Source organism: Ceratotherium simum, chromosome 13, assembly GCF_057802395.1.
Source record: "Ceratotherium simum simum isolate JZ-2026a chromosome 13, ASM5780239v1, whole genome shotgun sequence".
In the NCBI taxonomy this organism is placed as follows: Eukaryota; Metazoa; Chordata; class Mammalia; order Perissodactyla; family Rhinocerotidae; genus Ceratotherium; species Ceratotherium simum.
Window position 1 is genome coordinate 16829828 of NC_141912.1, and position 22060 is coordinate 16851887.

General features: G+C 40.0%; 1 protein-coding gene across 5 annotated transcripts in view; it reads right to left on the reverse strand.

The window, feature by feature from the left end:
- Window positions 1–22060, reverse strand: part of KIF13A (kinesin family member 13A) — a 196498-nt gene that overhangs the window by 56742 nt on the left and 117696 nt on the right. For all 5 annotated transcript variants that reach the window (XM_087438063.1, XM_087438060.1, XM_087438061.1 and 2 more), the window contains 7 exons: window positions 19066–19153; window positions 17423–17557; window positions 16625–16737; window positions 6787–6898; window positions 6198–6410; window positions 3851–3961; window positions 2275–2409 (listed from right to left, as the gene is read on the reverse strand). In XM_087438063.1, coding sequence (XP_087294189.1) covers window positions 2275–2409; window positions 3851–3961; window positions 6198–6410; window positions 6787–6898; window positions 16625–16737; window positions 17423–17557; window positions 19066–19153 — 907 coding nt within the window. The remainder of the gene's footprint in view (window positions 1–2274; window positions 2410–3850; window positions 3962–6197; window positions 6411–6786; window positions 6899–16624; window positions 16738–17422; window positions 17558–19065; window positions 19154–22060) is intronic.

Genomic DNA, 22060 nt, shown 5'->3' on the forward strand with positions numbered 1-22060 from the left:
ACTAAAAGCAGTTTCATAGAAAGTCATATTTTCATTTTTTTTTTTTTTGTGAAGAAGATCAGCCCTGAGCTAACATCCATGCTAATCCTCCTCTTTTTGCTAAGGAAGACAGGCTCTGAGCTAACATCTATTGCCAATCCTCCTCCGTTTTTTCCCCCCCAAAGCCCCAGTAGATAGTTGTATGTCATAGTTGCACATCCTTCCAGTTGCTGTATGTGAGATGCGGCCTCAGCATGGCCGGAGAGGCGGCGCGTCGGTGCATGCCCGGGATCTGAACCCGGGCCGCCAGCAGCGGAGTGTGTACACTTAACTGCTAAGCCATGGGGCCGGCCTGAAAGTCATATTTTCAAATACATAACTTTTAAAGATTTTATTTATTTATTTATTTTTCTCCCCAAAGCCCCGGTAGATAGTTGTATGTCATAGCTGCACGTCCTTCTAGTTGCTGTATGTGGGACGCGGCCTCAGCATGGCCGGAGAAGCGGTGCATGGGTGCACGCCCGGGATCCGAACCCGGGCCGCCAGCAGCGGAGCACACGCACCTAACCACTAAGCCACGGGGCCGGCCCTCAAATACATAACTTTTAAAATGTGCAAAAAAGCATTTTAATTCTAATACCAATATTACATAGAGTACTGAAGCCTGTGGGTCACACAGTGTACAGATGAGTGTGATTTTAAGTACCTCAAACCTCAGATATAGGAGGACTGTGACTCCTGGTGATTCAGTCTATTTCGCATCTCCTTTGTTTTTTCTATTACTCTAAAAATCATTTAATTGCTGTGCTAATAATATTTCCTTATTCAACAGAGAAAGTAGAAGGCTTGGTCTTTCAAAATTAAGATTTCAGAAACGATTCCTTACCCCTTAATCATTTTCTAAATGAACAGATCTTAAGTCCATGAGTGGACTCTCAACAAGTCAGGGCGATTTGTGCCATATTTATGTCTCTGGAAAAAGTAGAATAAAAAGGATGGAAGACCGAGGCTCCTTGCTTCAATTCTACCTTATTCTCCATTGCATTTTGTATATTCACTACGCAGATTAGAATTCTTAAAAAGGAGCTTGTTTAACCTTTGGCAAGTGGGTAATACCTCTGCACTTAGAGACTTAGGTGTAGGGACAGTGTATATATGCTGCCTTCAAGTCCCCAGGTCCCCAATCCACAATACTTACCAAACACTATGACTACCATAACTCAGCAATCGTGTGTCTGTGTATGATTTAAAATGCCCTGATGGTCAGCTGAGTGCCCTAAATCAGCTGGGGTGCCCCAGATCAATGTCAATCAGGTGCCCTATTTCAAACAGATGTCTTATTTCTCACTTAACAAAATAAGCCAGCATTTCTAAAAGTATGGTCTGAGAACCCCTGGGGTCTCTGAGAACCTTTCAAGAAGCGCGAGGTCAAAACTACTTTAACAAAAATACTAAGGTGTTATTTGCCTTTGTCTCTCATTTTATCACAAGTGTACAGTGGGCTTTTCCAGAGGCAACACCATGTGTGATGATGTCATAGCTCTGAAGACTAATGGGCGGTACACTTACATGTCTCTATTTGCAAATGTTCTCAGTTTTAGGATCAAATACAGCAAATATACACAGATATAACCCAGATATACAAAAGTTCTCTGGAGTCCTCAAGACTTTTTAAAAGAGCGTACGTGTGTCCTGAAGCTAGAAAGTTTGAGTACTGCTGCAACAAGCTATCCAGTATGGTCAGTGGCATGCCCTGAGGCCAAAGTGCCAAATCCAAAAGGCCGCATCCCATCTCCACACTTGAAGGGTGATTATGGGGCCAAAAGTTACTTCCTGAGGATGCAGGTTTAGAAGGGATGGATGTGGGAGAACTCAAGCTGTCTAATCTACCACAAGGGTCTGCTTCAGGCTTGTGTTGATCTTGAGATCTCCAAAGAATTACTCAGAAGCATAATGGTGACTCTCCATAGCTTCTCAGGGTCTTTGTGGCTGAACCCAGAGATTCTCAGAATCCTTGTCACATAGCCAGGGACCTCCCTGACACCCTCAGTTGCCCACTTATGCCCCATTGATACTTGCACAGGAAATGAGCCCGAAATGCACAGGCCCAGGGTAACACAAAATAGCTGGTTTTCACTCTCAACGGTAACCACACTGTACTATCCATCCTCTTACTTTTAATGAGGGCTAAGCTGGATACAAAAAGCAAAATCATGGAGACAGGCACCTGGATTCACTTGGGAATCGTACACGAATGATTCAGGATTACAACTATCTATTTATATCATCTCTTACCTTTAAATAATAAACCAGAAGTTCATTGAGAGCAGGGTCTGCGTTCAGGTTGACTAAGTAGCACTTGTCATCCCCCACCTTGATACCAGATGTCTCCAGGGAAATCCCCATACTTTCAAGTTGTCGTTGTCTCTCCTGCGCACCAAAACAGACAACAGCAGGGAACTCTATTTGTTGCTCTATTCACAAGATGTATCCATGGAAAGTTTAAGTCACTATTTCTGGGGACAATGCCAATGAAATGACACATTCTACTCAGCTCAACCAAGTTTACTAAGAGCCTAAAATGCGTGTCAGTGTTATAGGGGCACCAGGGTGAACCCAGACACCATCTTGCACTTAGGGGCTTACGGTCTAGTAGAGAGGATAAGACCACATATCTGGAATCAAGAGAGGAGAGCCCTGAGCCACTGGAGAGGAACAACGTGTGCGGGGCTTTAAAGGAGGGAGATCATGATGGGTTAAGAGATGAGGACAGGCTTCAGGAAGAGAATACATTTAAGATGATTCTTGAAGCATAAGAAGAATTTCAACAGGAAGAAATGGGGGAGTCACAAGAAGAGGGCAGAGTGTTCTAGGGGAAGGGCATAGGAAAGCACAGCAATCATCTGGGCATACAGGATGATTTCAGGTGCCAAGAACTCCTAATAAATGTGGGACAGCAGTAGGAGGTGGGGCTGGAAGAACAGATTGGGCCCCTGTTGCAGAAGGCTTTGAATTCATTCATTTATTCAAGAAATATTCACGTGTTAGGTACTGATCTAGGGCTGGGAATACAACAGCAAACAAAACAAAGTCCCTTCTTTCATGAAAACATATTCTAGTGGAAGGGGATAGATCATAAAAAAACAGACAACTAAAATATAGAATTTCCAATGATGCTGAGCGCGAGGAAGAAACATAAAGCAATGTAAGAGGGCTAGGAAGTTGGGGGGTGTGCGTGTGTGTGAACAATATCTACAAAAACACATAAGCAGAAGGCTAGACTAGGTCCCATTACTACTTTCAAGCTACTTGATTGGGATGGTTCAATATTTACTAGTGGTCAATGAGATTAAAATGTTTATGAAATGCAGAGTGTAGAGATTCATTATACACACACACACACACACACACACATTCATGAGACACATTCACATAGAATTAGTCCTTGCTTTATATTTTACCTCAAGTAAAGTTCATACAGCATTTTCTAACAAGCCCAAGGAATCAAATACACTAAAAAAACTATGATATGCTATATGTTACAAACTCTCTGCCAATCAGGTAGCCACATTATTTGCCAAGTGATCTAAAAATCACAAAACAGATTTTTGTTTAAATATGAGAAGCAGGAAATATTAAAGGTATTTCCTGTACCATGCCTGTTCAGTATTCTCCAACACTTTTAGCAATTAAACGGACCAAATTATAGTTAACGAAAGACACAAAGTTAGTGTCTAAAACTGATCTTCGCAGTCTCTAGCTCAGCAGAAAGAGGTTCTCAAAAGACTTTCTGAGGATGACAAATGACTATACAAAAAAGACGGCAAATGAAAAAGAATCACAATATTTTAGGCCTAAATTATCAAGTTACCTGTGCAATTTCTTCTGTTTTCCTTAGCTTCTCTTCCCATGTCACCGTTAGTTCTTTTATCAGCTTTTCAGACTCTTCAAGCTTCTCCTTCAGTTCAGGGGCCTTCATAGCCTTTAAAATGAAACCACAGGGATCTGATTTTCTGATTTTTTTCACCATTATCAACAAGACAAGCACTTATTGTCCTTCTTAAGCAGTTATCAACAGTTTGATGGAAACAAGTTAACGCTGTCAGGATGGGTTTTAGACCTTTATTAATCAAATGAAATGTAAGAATACATGGCTGCTACTATTTAAAGGAGAAAAAGAAATACTAGTGCCCTGAATTAAATTGATACAAATCATTACAGGGTAATTCTATCCATCAAACTTAAATTTCACATTTAAAGACCTAAAAGATGCTAAAGTTCATCCTCAAAATAGAAGAGTAGGAAAAAAGGTTACTTAAGCAGATTTCTTTTTCAATAAGACAGAGATCAACGCACATCACTAATAAATGCACTCCAGTTATATTAACCTACCAGGAAAGGTGAAGATTCTCCTCATTTATTTTAAAATTTGAATCTGGGCCCTTTAAACTACTTTTCTTATTGATGGTGATAAACTTAGCATATTTACTACTCACTTAGAAGCAGGTCATCTGGTTAAAAGAGCAATAATTTCCCTCTGAGTTTGCTCAGTGAGAATAACTAAGGGGCCTAGAAGCAGAAATATGCAGCTTAAAAAATCTGGGGAGGCCTGTACTTGGCAATGATATGCTTTGACACCCCAAAGTAACAAGAGCCTCTCTCCAGTATAACCCTATGAACAAGAAAGATGGTAGAGCTTGGACAAGAAGCTGGAGTGGTGATGACCTGGAGGCCTGCTGAGTATGCCTGAGTCTACAGTGTTCACAGAGCCTGAGAGGGACATTTAGTGCTGGGTACACGGGACACACATGAAAATTCTAGGTGAACCTGCTGTGGTTCCTCTTCTCTTTACTTTGGCCAGACACTGTTCTAGCCATCTGGCCTAGATCATATGGTCACAGTAGAAATGCAGATTCAGAGACAAGAGGAAAGAAATATATCGTCCACCTATAAACATATTCCAGAACCATTACCCTTTCCTCCTAGGATCACGACTCTCTTCAAAGTTTATCAGCATTTTGATTTTTCAGGTGTTTTGCTATCCTTCTTGGAACCAATAAAAAAATTGTGCTTGATGCACTGAATGATGATTATAATAATGACAAAAAATAGCAACATTTATTGAGCACTTATGATGTGTAAGGTGTATTGTGTTAAGTGCTTTCCAGTATCAATGCTACACTAGGGGTCAGGGATGAAAAAAAGTAATAAAACACAGCTTCCTGAACTACAGAAGCCCTTAGCCTGGAAGAAGAGAAAGACACGTAGACAGTTATAACTGCCAGGATCACCAATTAATGGAGTATTCGGATCCCTTCTGCCTTCACTCCTTCTTGTTTGTTTGTTTTAATCTCCTGTTGATTACTTTTTTGATTAGATAAGCTGATAGATAAAAAGTATTTAAACAGTGCCTGGTTCACAAGTGCTCAATAAATAATGGCTATTACCTTTTTTTTCCCCCCACACTGAATACTCCCCCAACTAAAGTAGGTTCAGAAGACAGTGGTATGAAGGAATGTGAACTTAGAAGCCTTCGGTACACACCCAAGTCCTGGTCTGTGGAAGCATGTGACTTAAGCTAGGGCACTTCATCTCCATCTCAGTCCCATTACCTATGTCAAATGAGACAGCACCTTGTCCAGTAACCTGCATAAAGCAACAGCTATTTGGAAGAGGGTGTGATTATTAAAGTCTGGGTAAAGCCAAAGAAAGATGGTAACAATGCAAAATTATTGATTTTATTTCCTGCCAGGAGCTGGTAAAAATGAAAAAATAAAAGGAGATTTCTGAATTATTCCTAATGTTTAACTATCCTTCATCACGCTGTCTTCCAGGACTTAACAAGGAGAGGACACACAACTAACTTCTCCGAAAACGGCAAGGCCCTTTGGAAACATAGTCTACAACGTAAATAAAAACAAAACACTTGTTTCTTAGGATTTCACACTGGAAGAGATCTGTGCTCAAAGACCAACTGGTTTACTGAGGCAAACAATTAGGCAGTAGCAGCAATTCTGTCTTGTCTGCTTCCTGGTCTGTAAGTTCCTAGGACAAAAGTCTTGTATTACTCATGCTGTCTTCACAACGCTTAGCAGATGCCAATCAATACAGAAATGTTGAACCACACCAAGAAGCCCTAAAACTGCACGCAAACACGGCCTCAGCACTCAGCTACCACAATGGAACTTCAAAAACAGGGAGCACCAGGCTGATTTTACCTCAGCCTGCGAGAGTTGCTCTCTCAGTTTCTCCACTTCCTCCCGCAGTTCCCGGATGACTTTTGCGTTGGGATCCTCATTCACAATGGCATGGTTGACGATCCTCTTGGCTCGATCTGCATATCGTAACGTGGAGAGGGTCTCTTCATAGTTGTCTGCTGCTGGGCTAATGGTGGCTATCATAGAGGTCTGGCTGTTGCCCCCCAAATTGTCCTGCAAAATATTTCAAATAGCATCTTAAGAAACTAGGCCCATTCCACACACAACACGTATGACCAAAGCAGTAAACGTGCATGTATGACATTCTCTGTGAAGGAAACATGACGTGGAAATGAGTTTGTATTTCAAAAATAATTTCATGACAAGATAAAATGTAGTTTCTCTATTCACAATAAGGAATAATACCTTCAAACAGCATTATAATGGAAAAAAAGGCAATAGAAACAAGTTTTCATTCTGCATTCCTAAGAATTAGGATAATAGTATGGTCAAGAGTTTGCTGTATATTCGGTTAGCTTTGCACACACTCTTCAGCTGTCACCTCTGAAAGAGCCAATCTGTTGTTGGAAACACTAGAACAATGAATTACCTTAAGAAGCCAAGTGAGGACTGAATCTCGATAAGGCACAAATTTGTTTTTACCCTTGCCAGCTGCCTGGTCAGCCAGCGATGATATAACCAATCCCAAGGTTGTAAGCGATCTGCCAAGAGAAAAAATTAAAAATCAGTTTTATGGAATGTCTATTTTGTTTTCATAAAACAATAATCCTTATAGGTAATAAGTATAAATTATGCAGAATAAGGCCCTAAAGTTGATATAATCAAGTCTACATTAATTTGTCAAGAAGCAGAGAAAAATAAAAACAAAAACTCCATTAATTTATTTTTTTTAGAAATATTATTTATTTTTTTGTGAGGAAGATCAGCCCTGAGCTAACATTCATGCCAATCTTTCTCCTTTTGCTGAGGAAGACTGGCCCTGGGCTCACATCCGTGCCCATCTTCTTCTACTTTATATGGGATGCCGCACAGCATGGCCTGACAAGCGGTGCGTTGGTGCGCGCCCGGAATCCGAACCCAGGACACCAGGAGCGGAGCGCACGCACTTAACCGCTACGCCATGGGGCCGGCCCCCAAAACTCCATTAATTTAAAAGAATGCATTTAGAATCCCTGTAAGAATCTATTCTGTTCAGTCACAGGACCTGTGAAACATACATTTCAGAACCTAGAAACCTACATTCAAAAAATCACACTGGAGAATTTTAACTTACTCCAAATATGTTAAAAGTCTGAACCATTTATTTACTCTTTGGGTCTAATGTGAACCATTCTGGCCTCTGACTCTGTTTCCCAGAATAACCCTGTAACTTGCTAAGCCCCCTTCCACTACACATTACAAGATATATCCTGTTCATCCGCTTAAAGCTGGCAAGTTTATTTCAATGTAGAGTTATTACAGTTGTAGAAAAACTGTACGGCTACTCTTTCAACTCCTGCTACACAGCAGCACCGGCATCACCTGAGAGCTGGTTAGAAACCTACAACCTCAGAAGCCTCCCAGGCCTCTTGAATCAGAGCCAGTTAAAGGTATCTCCAGGTCATTCATACGCACATTAAATTTTGAGAAGACTGGTCGAACAATACCCAAAATGTTAAATACATTTAGTTGTCTGCACCAATGATTCTCAAAATGTAGTGCTGGGACCAGGAGCATCAGCATCCCTTGGACCTTGTCAGAAATGCACATTCTCAGGCCCCACCTCAGACCTACTGAATCAGACACTTATTAGAGTGGGACACAGCAATCTGCGCTTTAACAAGCCCTCCAGGTGATTCAGAGGCAGGCCAGAGTTTGAGAAGCACTGGCCTAGGCTAATGAGCCTTCCCTGGTGCTTAATACATGCTCTCTGCGCCTGGCCAAAAGAGTGCCACAGAAACAACAGATTTGTGGTATTGAGGGATGAAGGACATCCTCCTGTGTCACAGTTAAGTTTCAATTGCTCTTCTAAAAGGAAATCAACTAGATTCCAAGTTTAGCAGCCAGAAAACAGGAGCCTCAAGAGATCTCACAGGACTGAAAGGAAGGTTACATGATATCACAAAGAGAAAATCCTTTCTAAATAGGTTAAAAAAATCAAATGTTACTACTTAATTTATAAAAAGGGCACAAATCAGCAAGGAACCAGAGGTTAGCAAGTTAAAGACTAGATAGCTTTCTTTCTAATATTAACAGTAGATTTCCATTAAATGAGTTGAAAGGAAAGAAAGCATATTTCCCACAAAACATAATTCCCGAAACGTGAGTCACTGAAAAGTCACTGAAATACAAAGCAAATTCAAGAGGCAGAAAATGAATGAGAATTTTCATTAACTAACAGCCATTACTGCAAAGTGAAATAAACATGTACACTGTAATTGACAGATTTAAAAGTTAAATCCAATCCAAGAGAAATGAAAACATATGTCCACACAAAAACTTGTACACGAATTTTCATAGCAGCATATTCACAATGTGGAAACAACCCAAATGTCCATCAAACGATGAAGGGATGAATAAAATGTGGTATGTCCCCACAACGGAATATTATTTGGCCATAAAAGAGGAATGAAGTTCTGATACATGCTACAACATGGATGAACCTTGAAAAATTATGCTAATTGAAAGAAAGCAAACATGAAAAGCTACTGTCCTGGGTTGAATAGTGTCCCCCTAAAATTCATGCCCACTAGAACCTTGGAATGTGACCTTATTTGGAAGTAGTGTCCTTGCAGTTGTAATTAGTTAAGATGAGATCATATTGGCTCAGGGAGAGCTCTAATCCAGTGTCTGGCATCCTTATAAGAAGGCCACGTGAAGACACACAAGGAAAACACCATGTGAAGATAGAGACAGAGATTGGAGTGATGCATCTACAAGCCAAGGAATGCCAGCAACCACCAGTAGCCAGGAGAGGTGCATGGAATACATTTTCCCTCTGAGCCCCCAAGAAGGAACAAATCCCACTGATTCCTTGATTTTGGACTTCTGACCTCCAAAACTGTAAGAAAATAAATTTTTGTTCTTTCAAGTGACCCAGTTTGTGGTAATCTTCTATGAAAACACTAGGAAAATAATACAGCCACAGATTATTTGATTCCATTTATAGGAAATATCCAGAACAGGCAAATCTATAGAGACAGAGGTAGTGGTTGCATAGGGCAGGGCGTGGGGTAAATGGGGAATGACTTGGACACAAGGTTTCTTTTGGGGGTGATGAAAACGTTTTAAAATTAGAATGTGGTGATGGTTGCACAACTTTGAATATAATAAAGCTACTGAATTATATACTTTAAAATGATAAACTATATGGTATGGAATTATTTCTCAATACAGCTATTTAAAAAAAATTCAGCAAGTTCCAATCACCACTCCCAAAGGTAATAATTTTCAGAAAGAAAATTGTGTGTGATATGTAAGAAACAGAGGAAAGTAGGAGTTCAATATAAGGCAAAAACACATTTCTGCTTTAATATAAAATATAGGGCATTTTTCACATTTTGCAACTATTGAAATAAAATTTTCAGTTGGAAACAATTCTTTGAACTATCCCAGATTTTTATTACCCAAATGTAGCAGAATACTTTTAACTCATACAAACTATAAAAAGCCCAGTGACTCAAAAGTTAGTATTAGCAACTTTAAGGTTAACAGTGATCCTTCACATCAAAACACATTTTGGGGTTGTCATGGATTTTTCATCATCGAGACAAGATTTTAGGCCATCTTGTGGCAACTGCTTATATTTTCTAACTTGACAGTGTAGGGAGTAAAAAGGGAAAGTTTCTAGTACTCTTAAACAATGATACGTAAAATCAAATTAGTGCTTTGAGAGAAAAAGGGAACAGGTGACAGAGTGTGATCAGTGTCCACTGTATGATGTGCACTCTGCGAGCCCAGTACAGCACATAAGTGTCAGACTCAGCTGAGGGGTGGAGCTGGACAGAAATGATTATACGACTCCAGTCTCAGTGTGTACTTTGCTCTATAGCTTATTCAGTTAGAGAAGCTTACCATCAGTAGAAGCCACACCTGTTTACTTATTAGTGTGCCCATATTCAAAACAAGAACTTTATCTAAACCTATTACAATTTCCTTGGAACAAAAAGAAATGAATTGCAGGGTGAGTGGCACTCCACAATGAGTTAGACATAACCAGGTCACCCAGTGACGAGGACTCCATGCCATCCCTCCCTTCTAGGTTCCACTCAGACGCAATGATCCAGGGGCTTCTAAAATCCCAAAAACTGTTTCAAAGTTCAATGTGTGCAAGTTGAACAATAGGCTTACAAATGTTAATGAGAATTTTATGCCCGGGGGACTTAAAAATACAACAAAATCACTAATTATGGATCTTGCTGGCACTGTCTTCTCATGCTGGAGGCAAACGGGCAGCTTACAGGTGTCCAGAAGAGGGTAGGAGGTTTTTTTTTTGCCAATTTTAGGGGCTGAAAAAGTTATTCCAGGGATCTTTCTAATTCTACCAAAGCACTGCTCCTTCCCTGAACCTACTGGAGGTGGAGATGGTAAGCTTAGGAGAAGCTCCTAATCTTTAAATCTCTTATCACAAGTTCTTAGGTTGGGTGGGAAGAAGAATGGGGAGGGGCTGAGTGGATAGGAAGGAAGTTAGGCTAGGGGAAAACATTTATAAACAGATACCCATATTTTAAGATTGGAATTTTCAAAAATCTACCTATTTATAACAATGGAGAATTCGGATCAAAAAGAAATAAAACTTGGGAGGATCAAAAACAAAATAAAAGTTGCTCCAATAAATACAATCAATGAAAAGATAATAGTCATAATTCAAACTTTTTTTTTTTTTTTTTTGCTTTTCTATACCTTCCTCCAACCTACATAGCTTCTCTTAAAACCCTAACCACCAGATGCCTTCCCTTAGGAGTGGATATGATGTGATGTGAGTTATCTGCCCTCTCTAGAATGGATTTCAAATATATTATCTATTTTTCCAATGATCTTTTTCTAAGATCATTAGAACTTATTAACCTTTATTAAGCTGTATATGTATTTGTCTATCTCTTTCTACTTATATTGTGATCAACTTGAAGGCAGTGACCATTCTAGGCTATACATATTCCGCTGTGCAATTATTGTGCCTGGCTTGTAGAAAGCACTCACTAAGCATCTGCTGAGTGAAACTGAGTCTAGAATACACTGAAGAACAGAACACGGACTTCTTTCTAAAAAGGACTAATTCAATAATGGTTTTAGTACACTCTGCGAACGCTGGTCCAATATCCATTGTTCCCTTCTTACTGGCTAACAAAAACCCTGATTTTATTGTGAAGCACATTGCCCGGCTAAAAATTTCACTTTTCAGAGTCCTCTGCAGCTCAGGGAAGCCATGAAACGCCGTTCTGGCCAATGAGATGCAGGGAGACAGTACTGGGAGGGGCTTCCAAGAAAGCTATTGTCTTCCTGATAGAAAAGGTACATATTTAGCTGACAGAAGCCAGTGGTCCTTCGCCTTCCTCCTTTCCCCTTCTTGTCTGGAACACAGATATGGACAGAATGCCTAGAATGGAGGAGCCATCTTGAGGTCATGAGAACGACATGAACACACACTAAGGTTAGTAGGGCTGTGTGCCTGACAGCATTTCTGAGGTGCCGTACCAGCTTCTGGACTTCTTGAGTGAGGAAAATAAACACATCATTTGGTTGTCACTGTAGCTGGTTTCCATTGCTTACAGCAGAATGCAACCCTTGGCTTTTAAAGAATTAGTTCAGGGCCGGCCCCATGGCTTAGCGGTTGGGTGCGCACGCTCCGCTGCTGGCAGCCCGGGTTCGGATCCCGGGCGCGCACCGACGCTTCTCCGGCCATGCTGAGGCCGCGTCCCACATACAGCAACTAGAAGGATGTGCAGCTATGACATACAACTATCTACTGGGGCTTTGGGGGGAAAATAAAAAAAATTAAAAAAAAAAATCTATAAAAAAAGAATTAGTTCAAAGACGATGAAGTTAGTGGATTTTAATTTAGTATGCTTCCCCAGTAAGTCCTCACTCCTAACAGTAAAGGAGAAATGCAGAGAATATGTGTGGCAAAATACGGGGAAAGAACAGTACCATCACATGACAGGAGAGGAAAGAAAACCATTATCCCTAGTACGGGCCTCATTTCCATTCATCACCATTTTCCAGTGGCTGATCCAAATCATTAAACTTAAATAATGTTCACCTAACAAGTATCATCCCCAGTCTCATTTCCATTTCAATTCCTGTGGTATAATAAAAAAGTATATACTAAGATTTCTAAAAACAGGTTCTTTTGAACATTTGTTCTGGAGATTTTAATAATACGTTATACCTAGAATTCTGTCAACATACAAGTTCAGGGAGTGATCAAGTTATATGGGATTCACTACTGCAGGACTTCTCAGAGTGTTTAGCACTGTAAATCTCCAAAGTAAGGTTTTATAAGTAGGCTTTCTCAAAATTATTTGTCCAAGGATCCTTTTCTTCCCAGAGCCACTTGAGGAACCAGTATTTCAGAAAAATGCTTTGGGAAACACTGAGGTAACAATGTCACATGCCCTAAAAGATGTGGCTACAGCATCCCAAGGAGCAGATTTTTGCCCTTCCTTTGTGGGTCTCTCATGTTAGATGCAAAGACATTTATTCAGATCTTTTTTTCACATATGTGGACCCTGCAATGTACAAGTGGTAAATTAACAAGGACCCCTGCCCGCCCTTGAATAATGGACAGAGCAGGTCATTTTTATTCTGCCTAGGTACAAGTTCATGTTTGGTCATTTAGGCAGTACTCATATTTAAGTGAGGTTTCTGAGGGGAAATGAACAAGAGTCATGGAAAGCACCGAAGAAGAAAAAAGGAGGATCGAGTCACATGAAACAATAGAAACATTATGCTTATAAGTTATTACGACATAAATTACATGACAGAATCCTAGGAGTAACATATATTAAATCCCCAGAACAAGTGTTCAGTAGAACCCACTTTTAGAAATGTTTAGTATATACTTTATTATTAACCACGGTAACTGAAATGGAAATGAGACTGAGAATGATACCCATTGGATGAACACTGTTGATACATTTAAGGACTTGCCACTGCTGAGAATAAAATGGAACTACTTTCAATGATACTCCCAGGGGGTAAGAGAGAAAGAGAGTGTTCCATGATCTAAATGAGTTCTCATAGAAGCTGAACCAGCCAGCCTCCAGCAGCAGGGAAAGGCTTCCTCATTCCACCCTCAGTAGACAGGCAGAGCAGCAGACTGATTTTGCAGATGTTTTCCCCTGTGAAGATGGTCTACAGACGACCTATACCTCCCCAGCCCTGAACAGGCCATGGCTGTGCAGCCACATACTGCCTCAGCTCTCAAATGAAGGAATAATGTGTGCTTTAAAGCTCTTAAGAGCTTAAGGAGAGATGAAGCTCCTAAATCCACAGCCCATTAAGCAGACACTAATGTCTGTGTGAAGTCCCTGACAGGTCTGCTTAAGAGGATTATTAATGTCCCATCAACGGAAGCCCAAACAGGAGGCCGAGAGAAAGCTTAGGAAAGATGTCAGAGATTTCTTTAATTTTAGCACTCAACTGGGCAATGATTTTAAGGCTTAAAAAGCCATTTGTGGAACTATCAGGCAGCAGTGTCAATTTACGATTTATTTTATTAGTTCACACTTATATAGAGCTTCCTAAGTGCTAGGCACTGTCCTAAGCACCTTACAAATAGTAACTAAATTAATCCTCATAACAGCCCTACTCATAGGGTTGTTTCCTCATCCACATTTTACAGCTGAGGAAACTAAGGCACAGAAAGGTCAGACAGCTAGTTTCTGTAAAGAAACTCCAGTATCTCCTCTGGGAAGCCCTCCCTGAACCTTCAGCTGTGTTGTCACTCCTGTTCCCACTGCATCCTGTGTGTAAGTTTCTATGTCACTTAATGTATTAATGCCACCCCTCCAAAGGTCTTCCTTCCCCACTGGACCTTGAACTTCCTGAGGCCAGGGTCCCATGTGACCCATCCCTGTGGTCTTACGCCCAGCGTTCAACATATATTTGATAAGTGGATCAAAAAAGAGCAAGTCCATATCTCTTATCTGAAATCCTCGGCGCCACATGTATCTCGAAATTCAGAATATTTTGGACTTTAGGAAGTTTGGTGCATACACTATACATGATCACCAGTGGGATCTGGGACAGCACCCCATAGCAAGGTATATTAACATTTCTACAGCTCAACTTCCGAAGGGCCATGCTAAATGAGAAAATCAAGACTATAAATGTAGATAAAGACTAGAGATAGCCTCACGAGAATTCAGGCGAGAATATACCAACAAGTGAGCTGTGAAGAAAAAAGAAAAGCACTTGGCTTTTACAGCATTCTGGATTTTGGAATTGTAAGTAAGGGATTGTCGGCCTCTCACTTCTACGAAGATCTCTAAGATAGCTGTGCAGACCTCCAGCACCATCTTAGAGCTTTGTGACCTTTGGGACCTTAACCACTCTCTGCCTTGGTTTCCTCATCTGTAAAATGGGATAACAGATCCATCTCACAATGCTGATGTGAGGATCAGATGAGTTATTACATATAGAATATTCAGAATAGTGCCTGGCACATAATAAGAGGTCAATAAAAGTTAGTGATCATTACATATCAAGGCCAGCCACACTCTAAATTCCCACAAATTCACAGCACAGAATTTCCAGTGTTTTCCCACAAGCCCAGCCAGTAGGCCAAGGACTGGCATGGTTCAGCACCAATAAACAAATCTCCAGGAGGAGTGACAATCTTTTCTTTGGTACCTGCTCCCTCAAACTCTCATTTCTGTTTCCCATCCTGGTTCTTGAGCTCATTTTGGAATGCAGAGCTGTAGTGCCAGCCTGGGCTCCTACAATGCTTTGTCATGAATTATAGCAAAATCCTTTGTTGTGAGAGCAGGAGACAGGATGACTGGAAGATTAACTCCCTAGAGCAGCAGCCTTTGCAGTGAGTGCAGCTGTGTCCATCTGATAGAGAGGATATTTTACTTATAATTTTAAACTTTTGTATATTAAAATTATAATGTGCTAATATCATTTTAAAACGCAAGAAGCACAAACATGTTCCTGAATATATTACCCCTTGTCACTTTCTTTTTTTTTTTTTAATTTTATTTATTTATTTTTTCCCCCAAAGCCCCAGCAGATAGTTGTAGGTCATAGCTGCATATCCTTCTAGTTGCTGTATGTGGGACGCGGCCTCAGCATGGCCGGAGAAGCGGTGCGTTGGTGCGCCCCCCGGGGATCCAAACCCGGGCCGCCAGCAGCGGAGCGCGTGCACTTAACCGCTAAGCCATGGGGCCGGGCCCCCCTTGTCACTTTCTGTCCTAAACAGAATCCCAAGTTATTATGTCCCAACAGAAAAATATTACAACTACAAACTAAACTACTTTCTGCTGAATTTGGAATAATGATAATGATTATGCTGTTTATACAGATTATAAAAATAGCTACAACAATTAATATTTATTCAGTGCATATTACGTGCCAGGCATTGTTCTAAACACATTATGAGCCTTTAATCCCCAACAATTCTATGAAGTAGGTAATATTATTATCCTCCTTTTACAGATGAGAAAAATTAAGCACAGGGAGGTGAAATCACTTGCCCATGACACACAGGTATATCTAGTAAGTGGTGGAGGCAGGATTAAGTCCAACCAGCCTTGCTTGAGTGCGCACCCTTAAATGCAATCCCTGCTCCCTCTCATGTTGGAAAGCAGAGACTTCCTCTTGCATATCAGGAGCAATCCTGGGATATGGCATTACTGCAAAGAACAGGTCCTTCATTTGTCTGTGCCTCTGCTGCACTTTCCACATGAAATGCTTCTATCTCCTTTGTCTACCTGGCAAACTCCTACACATCCTGCGCCACTCTGCTCTCTTTCAGCCTTCGCTGCATCACTGGGCACACCATAGGCACTCAAGGCCAATAGTGAGATTTCATAAGGCAGTTATTTAATAATCATTCAATTTTTTTTGAGGTATTGATGTTGAAACAGTATTAGCCTTACAAAAGGATTCAAACCACATTTTCTTTCCAGAGTAAGCTCCTCAAATCAATTTAAGATATGATTTCATTCACAAAATTGTGATTTGCATTTACCCAAGACTACATTATATACAATGATACATGAAGTGTTTGTACAATGTTTGGGCAGGGCTGCACCATGCAGCTTTACCTAAATAAATTTCATGCATCACAATAGAGGCAGGTGGTTGTCTTTCTTCAACCCAGTTGACTAAAGCTACATAGACTCTGAACCATCTGACCCCTTATAACACAACAAGTTCCCCCAGACACACAAGAAGCCAGATGGAAACTCCGGTTCAACTCTGGAATCGCATGGCCACCTTACTTGTTGATATTGCTGCCTTCTTTCAGTCGCTCTCCGGCGGCTCCCGTTTTAGACACTCTTTCGCTACCCGCCAGGTCTACCAAGCTGACCTTACTGACTTTCTCTCCCGAGTTCTGGTTGTAGGAAACAAAAGAGAAACAACACACATGAATGCAAAAAACACACAGATACCTACATATACGTCAGCACTATAACTGAGAGTAACTGAGTAGCCATCCCGCTACAACAAGGCAAACTTCTCAGGAAGATTTTAAAGGACAAGAGAAGTTATTTGGACTAGCAATTTTGTAGTCAAAATTGTTATGGTAACGTAGCATTTTATTTGCAGCTGGGATGCAAGTACACTTGGCTTTCCAGAATATAGTCAGAAGGCTGGAGATTTTATGTGTCTATGAGGAAACAGTAGGACATGAAGATTCCTGCATATTCAGATCAAATTTCTCTTCTTTTAAAAAAGTGTTCTTTAGGCTAAATGTTGTGGTTTCCTCTTTAATATCCCTTAATGACGATGAGGTAGACTTAGTTGTTTTTAGGAGAATTTCAGTATGAAAGGATACATATTAAAAGCTGTATGGTGACATCATCACACTCTTTAGGCAGTTTACACAAGAAATCCAATTTTTTAAAAAAAGTTATACATAAAGGAAGATCTAACAAATTAAATAATTTAAGAAAAATAGCTCATCTAGTAAGCAGAAGAGGTGGCATAAAATTCTCAGCAACTGAATCCAGCCACGAAACACTTTGCCACTGTAGATATCTTGAGTTCTTGTACAAAGGTTCTACGCAACCCCTCACCCCAGACTGCAGGTCGTAAAGTGTCTGTGTGATTATGATGTTGAACACAGCATGGGAGCGGCTACTTTCTTCATTCATGTTGGTTGCAGCTACTGTCCGAGACTTATTTCCCTCAGACATCAATGACTCAATATCCTAGAGGCAAAGCAGAAGGAAAACATTACAAGCAGAAACACAACAACACAGTCCTGCCCACCAGATGTATGTATTCATTATGATCCCTCTGATGCATTCGTTACCACCCTTCCATAAAAACCTCCCTGCCTCTCCTCCGTTGAGCTTGGTTTGAGCTTCCACCTCCCTCACTGCTTTCTAGTGTATGAGACACTTCTCCCATTCTTTCCATCTCACAATTGTCTTCTTTGTCTGCTAAGTAGCTATTTTTTCCTTTGCAGTTCCTAGGGGAGAGAAGAGCTAATATTTATTGAGCACTGCAGATACTCAATAACGGCAGTTACCTTATTTTATTCTAACTCTCCCGTGCTTAACTTGTACTCCGTATAGCTACTACTGCCTGCTTATTTGCCTCCCTCCTCCAACACTGTGACTCTCCAAGGACAGGGAATGTTCCTTATTCATCTTTGTACACCTGCCTTAGAAGACCTAGAACCTATGGACTCTTATACAATGTTTGATGAATGAACCTTATAAAGAAGTACTTTCCTGATGTTACACACAAGGACACTGAAGTTCATGGAAGTCAAATAACTTTTCCCACATCTAGTAAGAGGTGGAGCTGGGATGCAAATCACAAGCTCCCTAGCTCTTACTAATAAGTGGGATGAGATGGACACTGACCCCAACCACACTGGGCTATGAACCAGGCCCCTTAGCAAAAGTGCTGACTTAGCACCTTTATGCCAGAGCGAGTCTCCATTCATTTCAGAATTTCAGTGTTTCTAAAGTGATGACTGCACTCTATATTTCTGATTTGAGCCCCACTAAAAATGTCTTCATTTAAATGGCTAGAGAGTTACCTCACATGTTAATTTTAGTTATCCTGAGTCTGAGGTGATGGTGGCACAGCCACAACACAGAGAGAGCACAACTAAGTGTAGGGCTGTCTATCATTCATTCACTGGCATTCTTCAGCAACAGAGAGCAGTTTGTTTTATCAGATTTCCAAAGAGATGACAATAAAAATAAGGGCAAAATATCCAGTCAGGACATAAGAAGGCATAAAAATCAAGGAGTAGGAAAAGGAAACAGGCCAGCCAATGGAGAGAGGAGGGATTCAGAAAAATAAAAGAGCCAGAAGAGTGAAAAGTAATGAGAACTAAGGCAGGAGATCCTGTCAAAGAGAAGAGGTTGAATTAACTACCAAATACTGTTTACATTTGTCCAGATTTGTCTAGAAGGACATGACTGGCAACATTAGGGAGAGCAGTTTCAACAGAGTGGTATCAGTGAAAATATACAGCAACTGCACAACGTTGGGCCACAGTGTAAAACCTTCACAACAAAGTAGGCTGCCAAGTGTGCTTATAAGCCCTTTCCGTTTGGAGGTGTTGATACTGGGTTTCTGAGATCATGAATGGTATTAACATGCTATAGGGCATGCACGTAAAAATATATTCAACATTACTTACACACTTTGATTTATTGCCACTTTTTTAGTGACATTTTCAAAAAATGACACTTACCTCAAAGCTAGTGACAGCCAGTTGGGACAAACCATCTACATATGGTCCCAAAACTTTATGCTCTCGAACCTTCAGAGACTGTCTACTCCTTTGGGAGGAAGGAAAAAGGAATGAATCAAACCAAACTTGGAAGCTTTTTTATCTTTCTAAGTACTCAGAAACTAATATTGCAATTCCAAAAGAAATTTTTTAATGATCAAAAAATATACTAAAAGCTACTTTATTTGGATTAGGAAAACAGCATTCCTTATGAGAAATGCCTTTTATACTCTGAATTCTATTTAAAGTAACTTACTATTTAAAAAATTCTATTTCTACTCCCAAACAACACAGCAAGCACACAGAATACTAGGTTAGGCTAAGTTGCTTTAGTAGATGAACTTCAGTTTCACATAGGAGGAAAAAAACAAAAGGAAAAAGAAGCAAAGAACATGCCAGAACTGAATTTAACCTTAAGGCTATATTATAAATATGCACATTCTCAGTAAATAATGTCTTAAAGTTTTGACCAAGTAGTGAACAAAATTAAAGTGTTTTACTTTTACTTTTGCAAGTCTGCATTGATTTATGCTGCTTCTGTGTTGACAATTTTATACAGAAGGTGATATTACAATACAGCAATTGTTTGTAGTTACTTATATGTATCCTATATTTAGAATTGGCTCTGCTGGTGATGACTTTAGGGCTCTTTTGAATTTTTAAATGGCAAACCTGGTTTGGGACCCATTTGAATAGCTTATCAGTAAATAATTGAGATTAAAAGCAAAGCTACATATATTATGACCATATGGTGTATGTCACCTTTTTCATGGCATCAGGTATTAAACACCTTTCAGATCAAGAGTCAATGCTTGGCATGGAAAAAAGGAACTAAGAATCACTGAGTGCTTCCAAAAGTCTTAGCACAGACTTAATCTTACAATAACCCTAACAAAAGTAGGTTATACTAACTTTAAGAATGAGGAATTCAGTGTGACAAGGAGCAATTCCGCTGTACTAAACAGGGGCAGACCAAATGCAGGTCCTCAAGAGAGCTACTCTAATGCACAAGATCCAGAACTCAGCTCACTTCACTTACATAACCAGAGATTCTTTAACACTATTCATGAGCAAAAACAGTAAATCTAGCACAATATCAAGTGCTTGTGATGATGTCTAACATCTGGAATTCTTGTACACTGCTGGTGGGAGTGTAAAGTGGTACAACCACTTTGGAAAACAGTTTGGCAGTGCTTAGTAAAGTTGAAGATTCAGTATACTGGGACCCACAATTACACCCCTAGGTGTATTCCCTAGAAACTCCTGCACTTGCATACCAGGAGAACTGTACAAGGGTGCTTAGAGCAGCACTGTAGTGGTAAAAAGTAGAAACCACACAAATGACAGGAGGTGGGATAAATAAATTATGGAATAATCATAGAATGGAATACTAAAGAGCCATAAAAATTAATGCATTATTACTTCATATATCAGAATGAATGAATCATTGACGGGAAAAACAGCAAGTCATCAAAGGACACATACACTATGATGCCATTACACAAAGTTGGAAATTGTGCAAAATTATGTATAAACTCTAAAAAGGAGGATAATGAGAAATATAAAATTCATAATAGTAGTTACCTTGGGGAGGGGTAGGGAATGGAATGGGCTGTTCCATTTATTAAGCCAAACGGTGAGTAGGGCAGTCATTGATTTTACTATTCTTTATATCTTACATGTATTATAAATGGTCTCTCATATGCATTAAATAGTTAACAACTTTAAAGTAAATATAAACATTTCCTGTGATTGGGTCCCTTCCTTGCCACCCATAATTTTGATCTTATATCTTTGATTATACCTTTGATTATATAGCTGCTAAAAGCATTTAAAAATATTTTTTAATGACATGAGAAAGTATTCATTATGTTGCATAAACAATTCAAGACACTGGGCCGGCCCTGTGGCTTAGTGGTTAGGCGCGTGCGCTACGCTACTGGCGGCCCAGGTTTGGGTCCTGGGCGTGCACCGACGCACCGCTTGTCCAGCCATGCTGAGGCGACATCCCACATACAGCAACTAGAAGGATGTGCAACTATGACATACAATTGTCTACTGGGGCTTTGGAGAGAAAAAGGGAAAAAAAGGAGGAGGATTGGCAATAGATGTTAGCTCAGGGCCAGTCTTCCTCAGCAAAAAGAGGAGGATTGGCATGGATGTTAGCTCAGGGCTGATCTTCCTTGCAAAAAAAAAAAAAGTGCAAGACATTGAACTGTATTTAGAGAATGACCTCAACACACACACACACACACACCATACACTTGACACATAGGATCAAAATGTACCAAAGTATTAATAATTTATTTTTGAGTGGTGGGATGAAGGGTCATTTTTATTTCTTCTTACATTTTACCTATTTTCTAAATTTTCTATAAATATATATTATTTTTAAATCAGTAAAAATATTAATTAAAACAAGAAAGTAAATGTCCCTTTCCTATCTCTATAAATCAAACTCACCTGCTTTTTATCACCTAGTTTTATTTAAAAAATATTTATTTAAAAAATACAGATGCCTGGGTTTCCCCCTGGGTTTACTGATTCATAGTCCCTGTGGTGGGTGGGGCTCAGGCCAGTGTATCCTTAAAAAGCCCGCCAGTGATTCCAATGCACAGCCCAGGAATAGAACCACTTGCCTCCGCTGGGTCCTTTCAGTCCTTCAACCACTTTACCTCCAATTTAGAGGTTCTGCTTTCCAACATAAAAGGAAGGATCAATACATCATTCTTAACTCAATTTCTATGAATAAACTATGGTGGCAAAACCAATACTGATAGTAAAAACATCTTTTTAAATGGCATATGCAAGCAACCTTATATAGGAATATAAGATAAACTGTGAATACTGGGCACACCAACAGGCTTTGAGGAGCTGAGGATTTCTTAGTAAACGAACTGAAACCAGAGTAGTGATCAAGGGCTCAAATAAATATATTCACTTGCAATTTTAACTT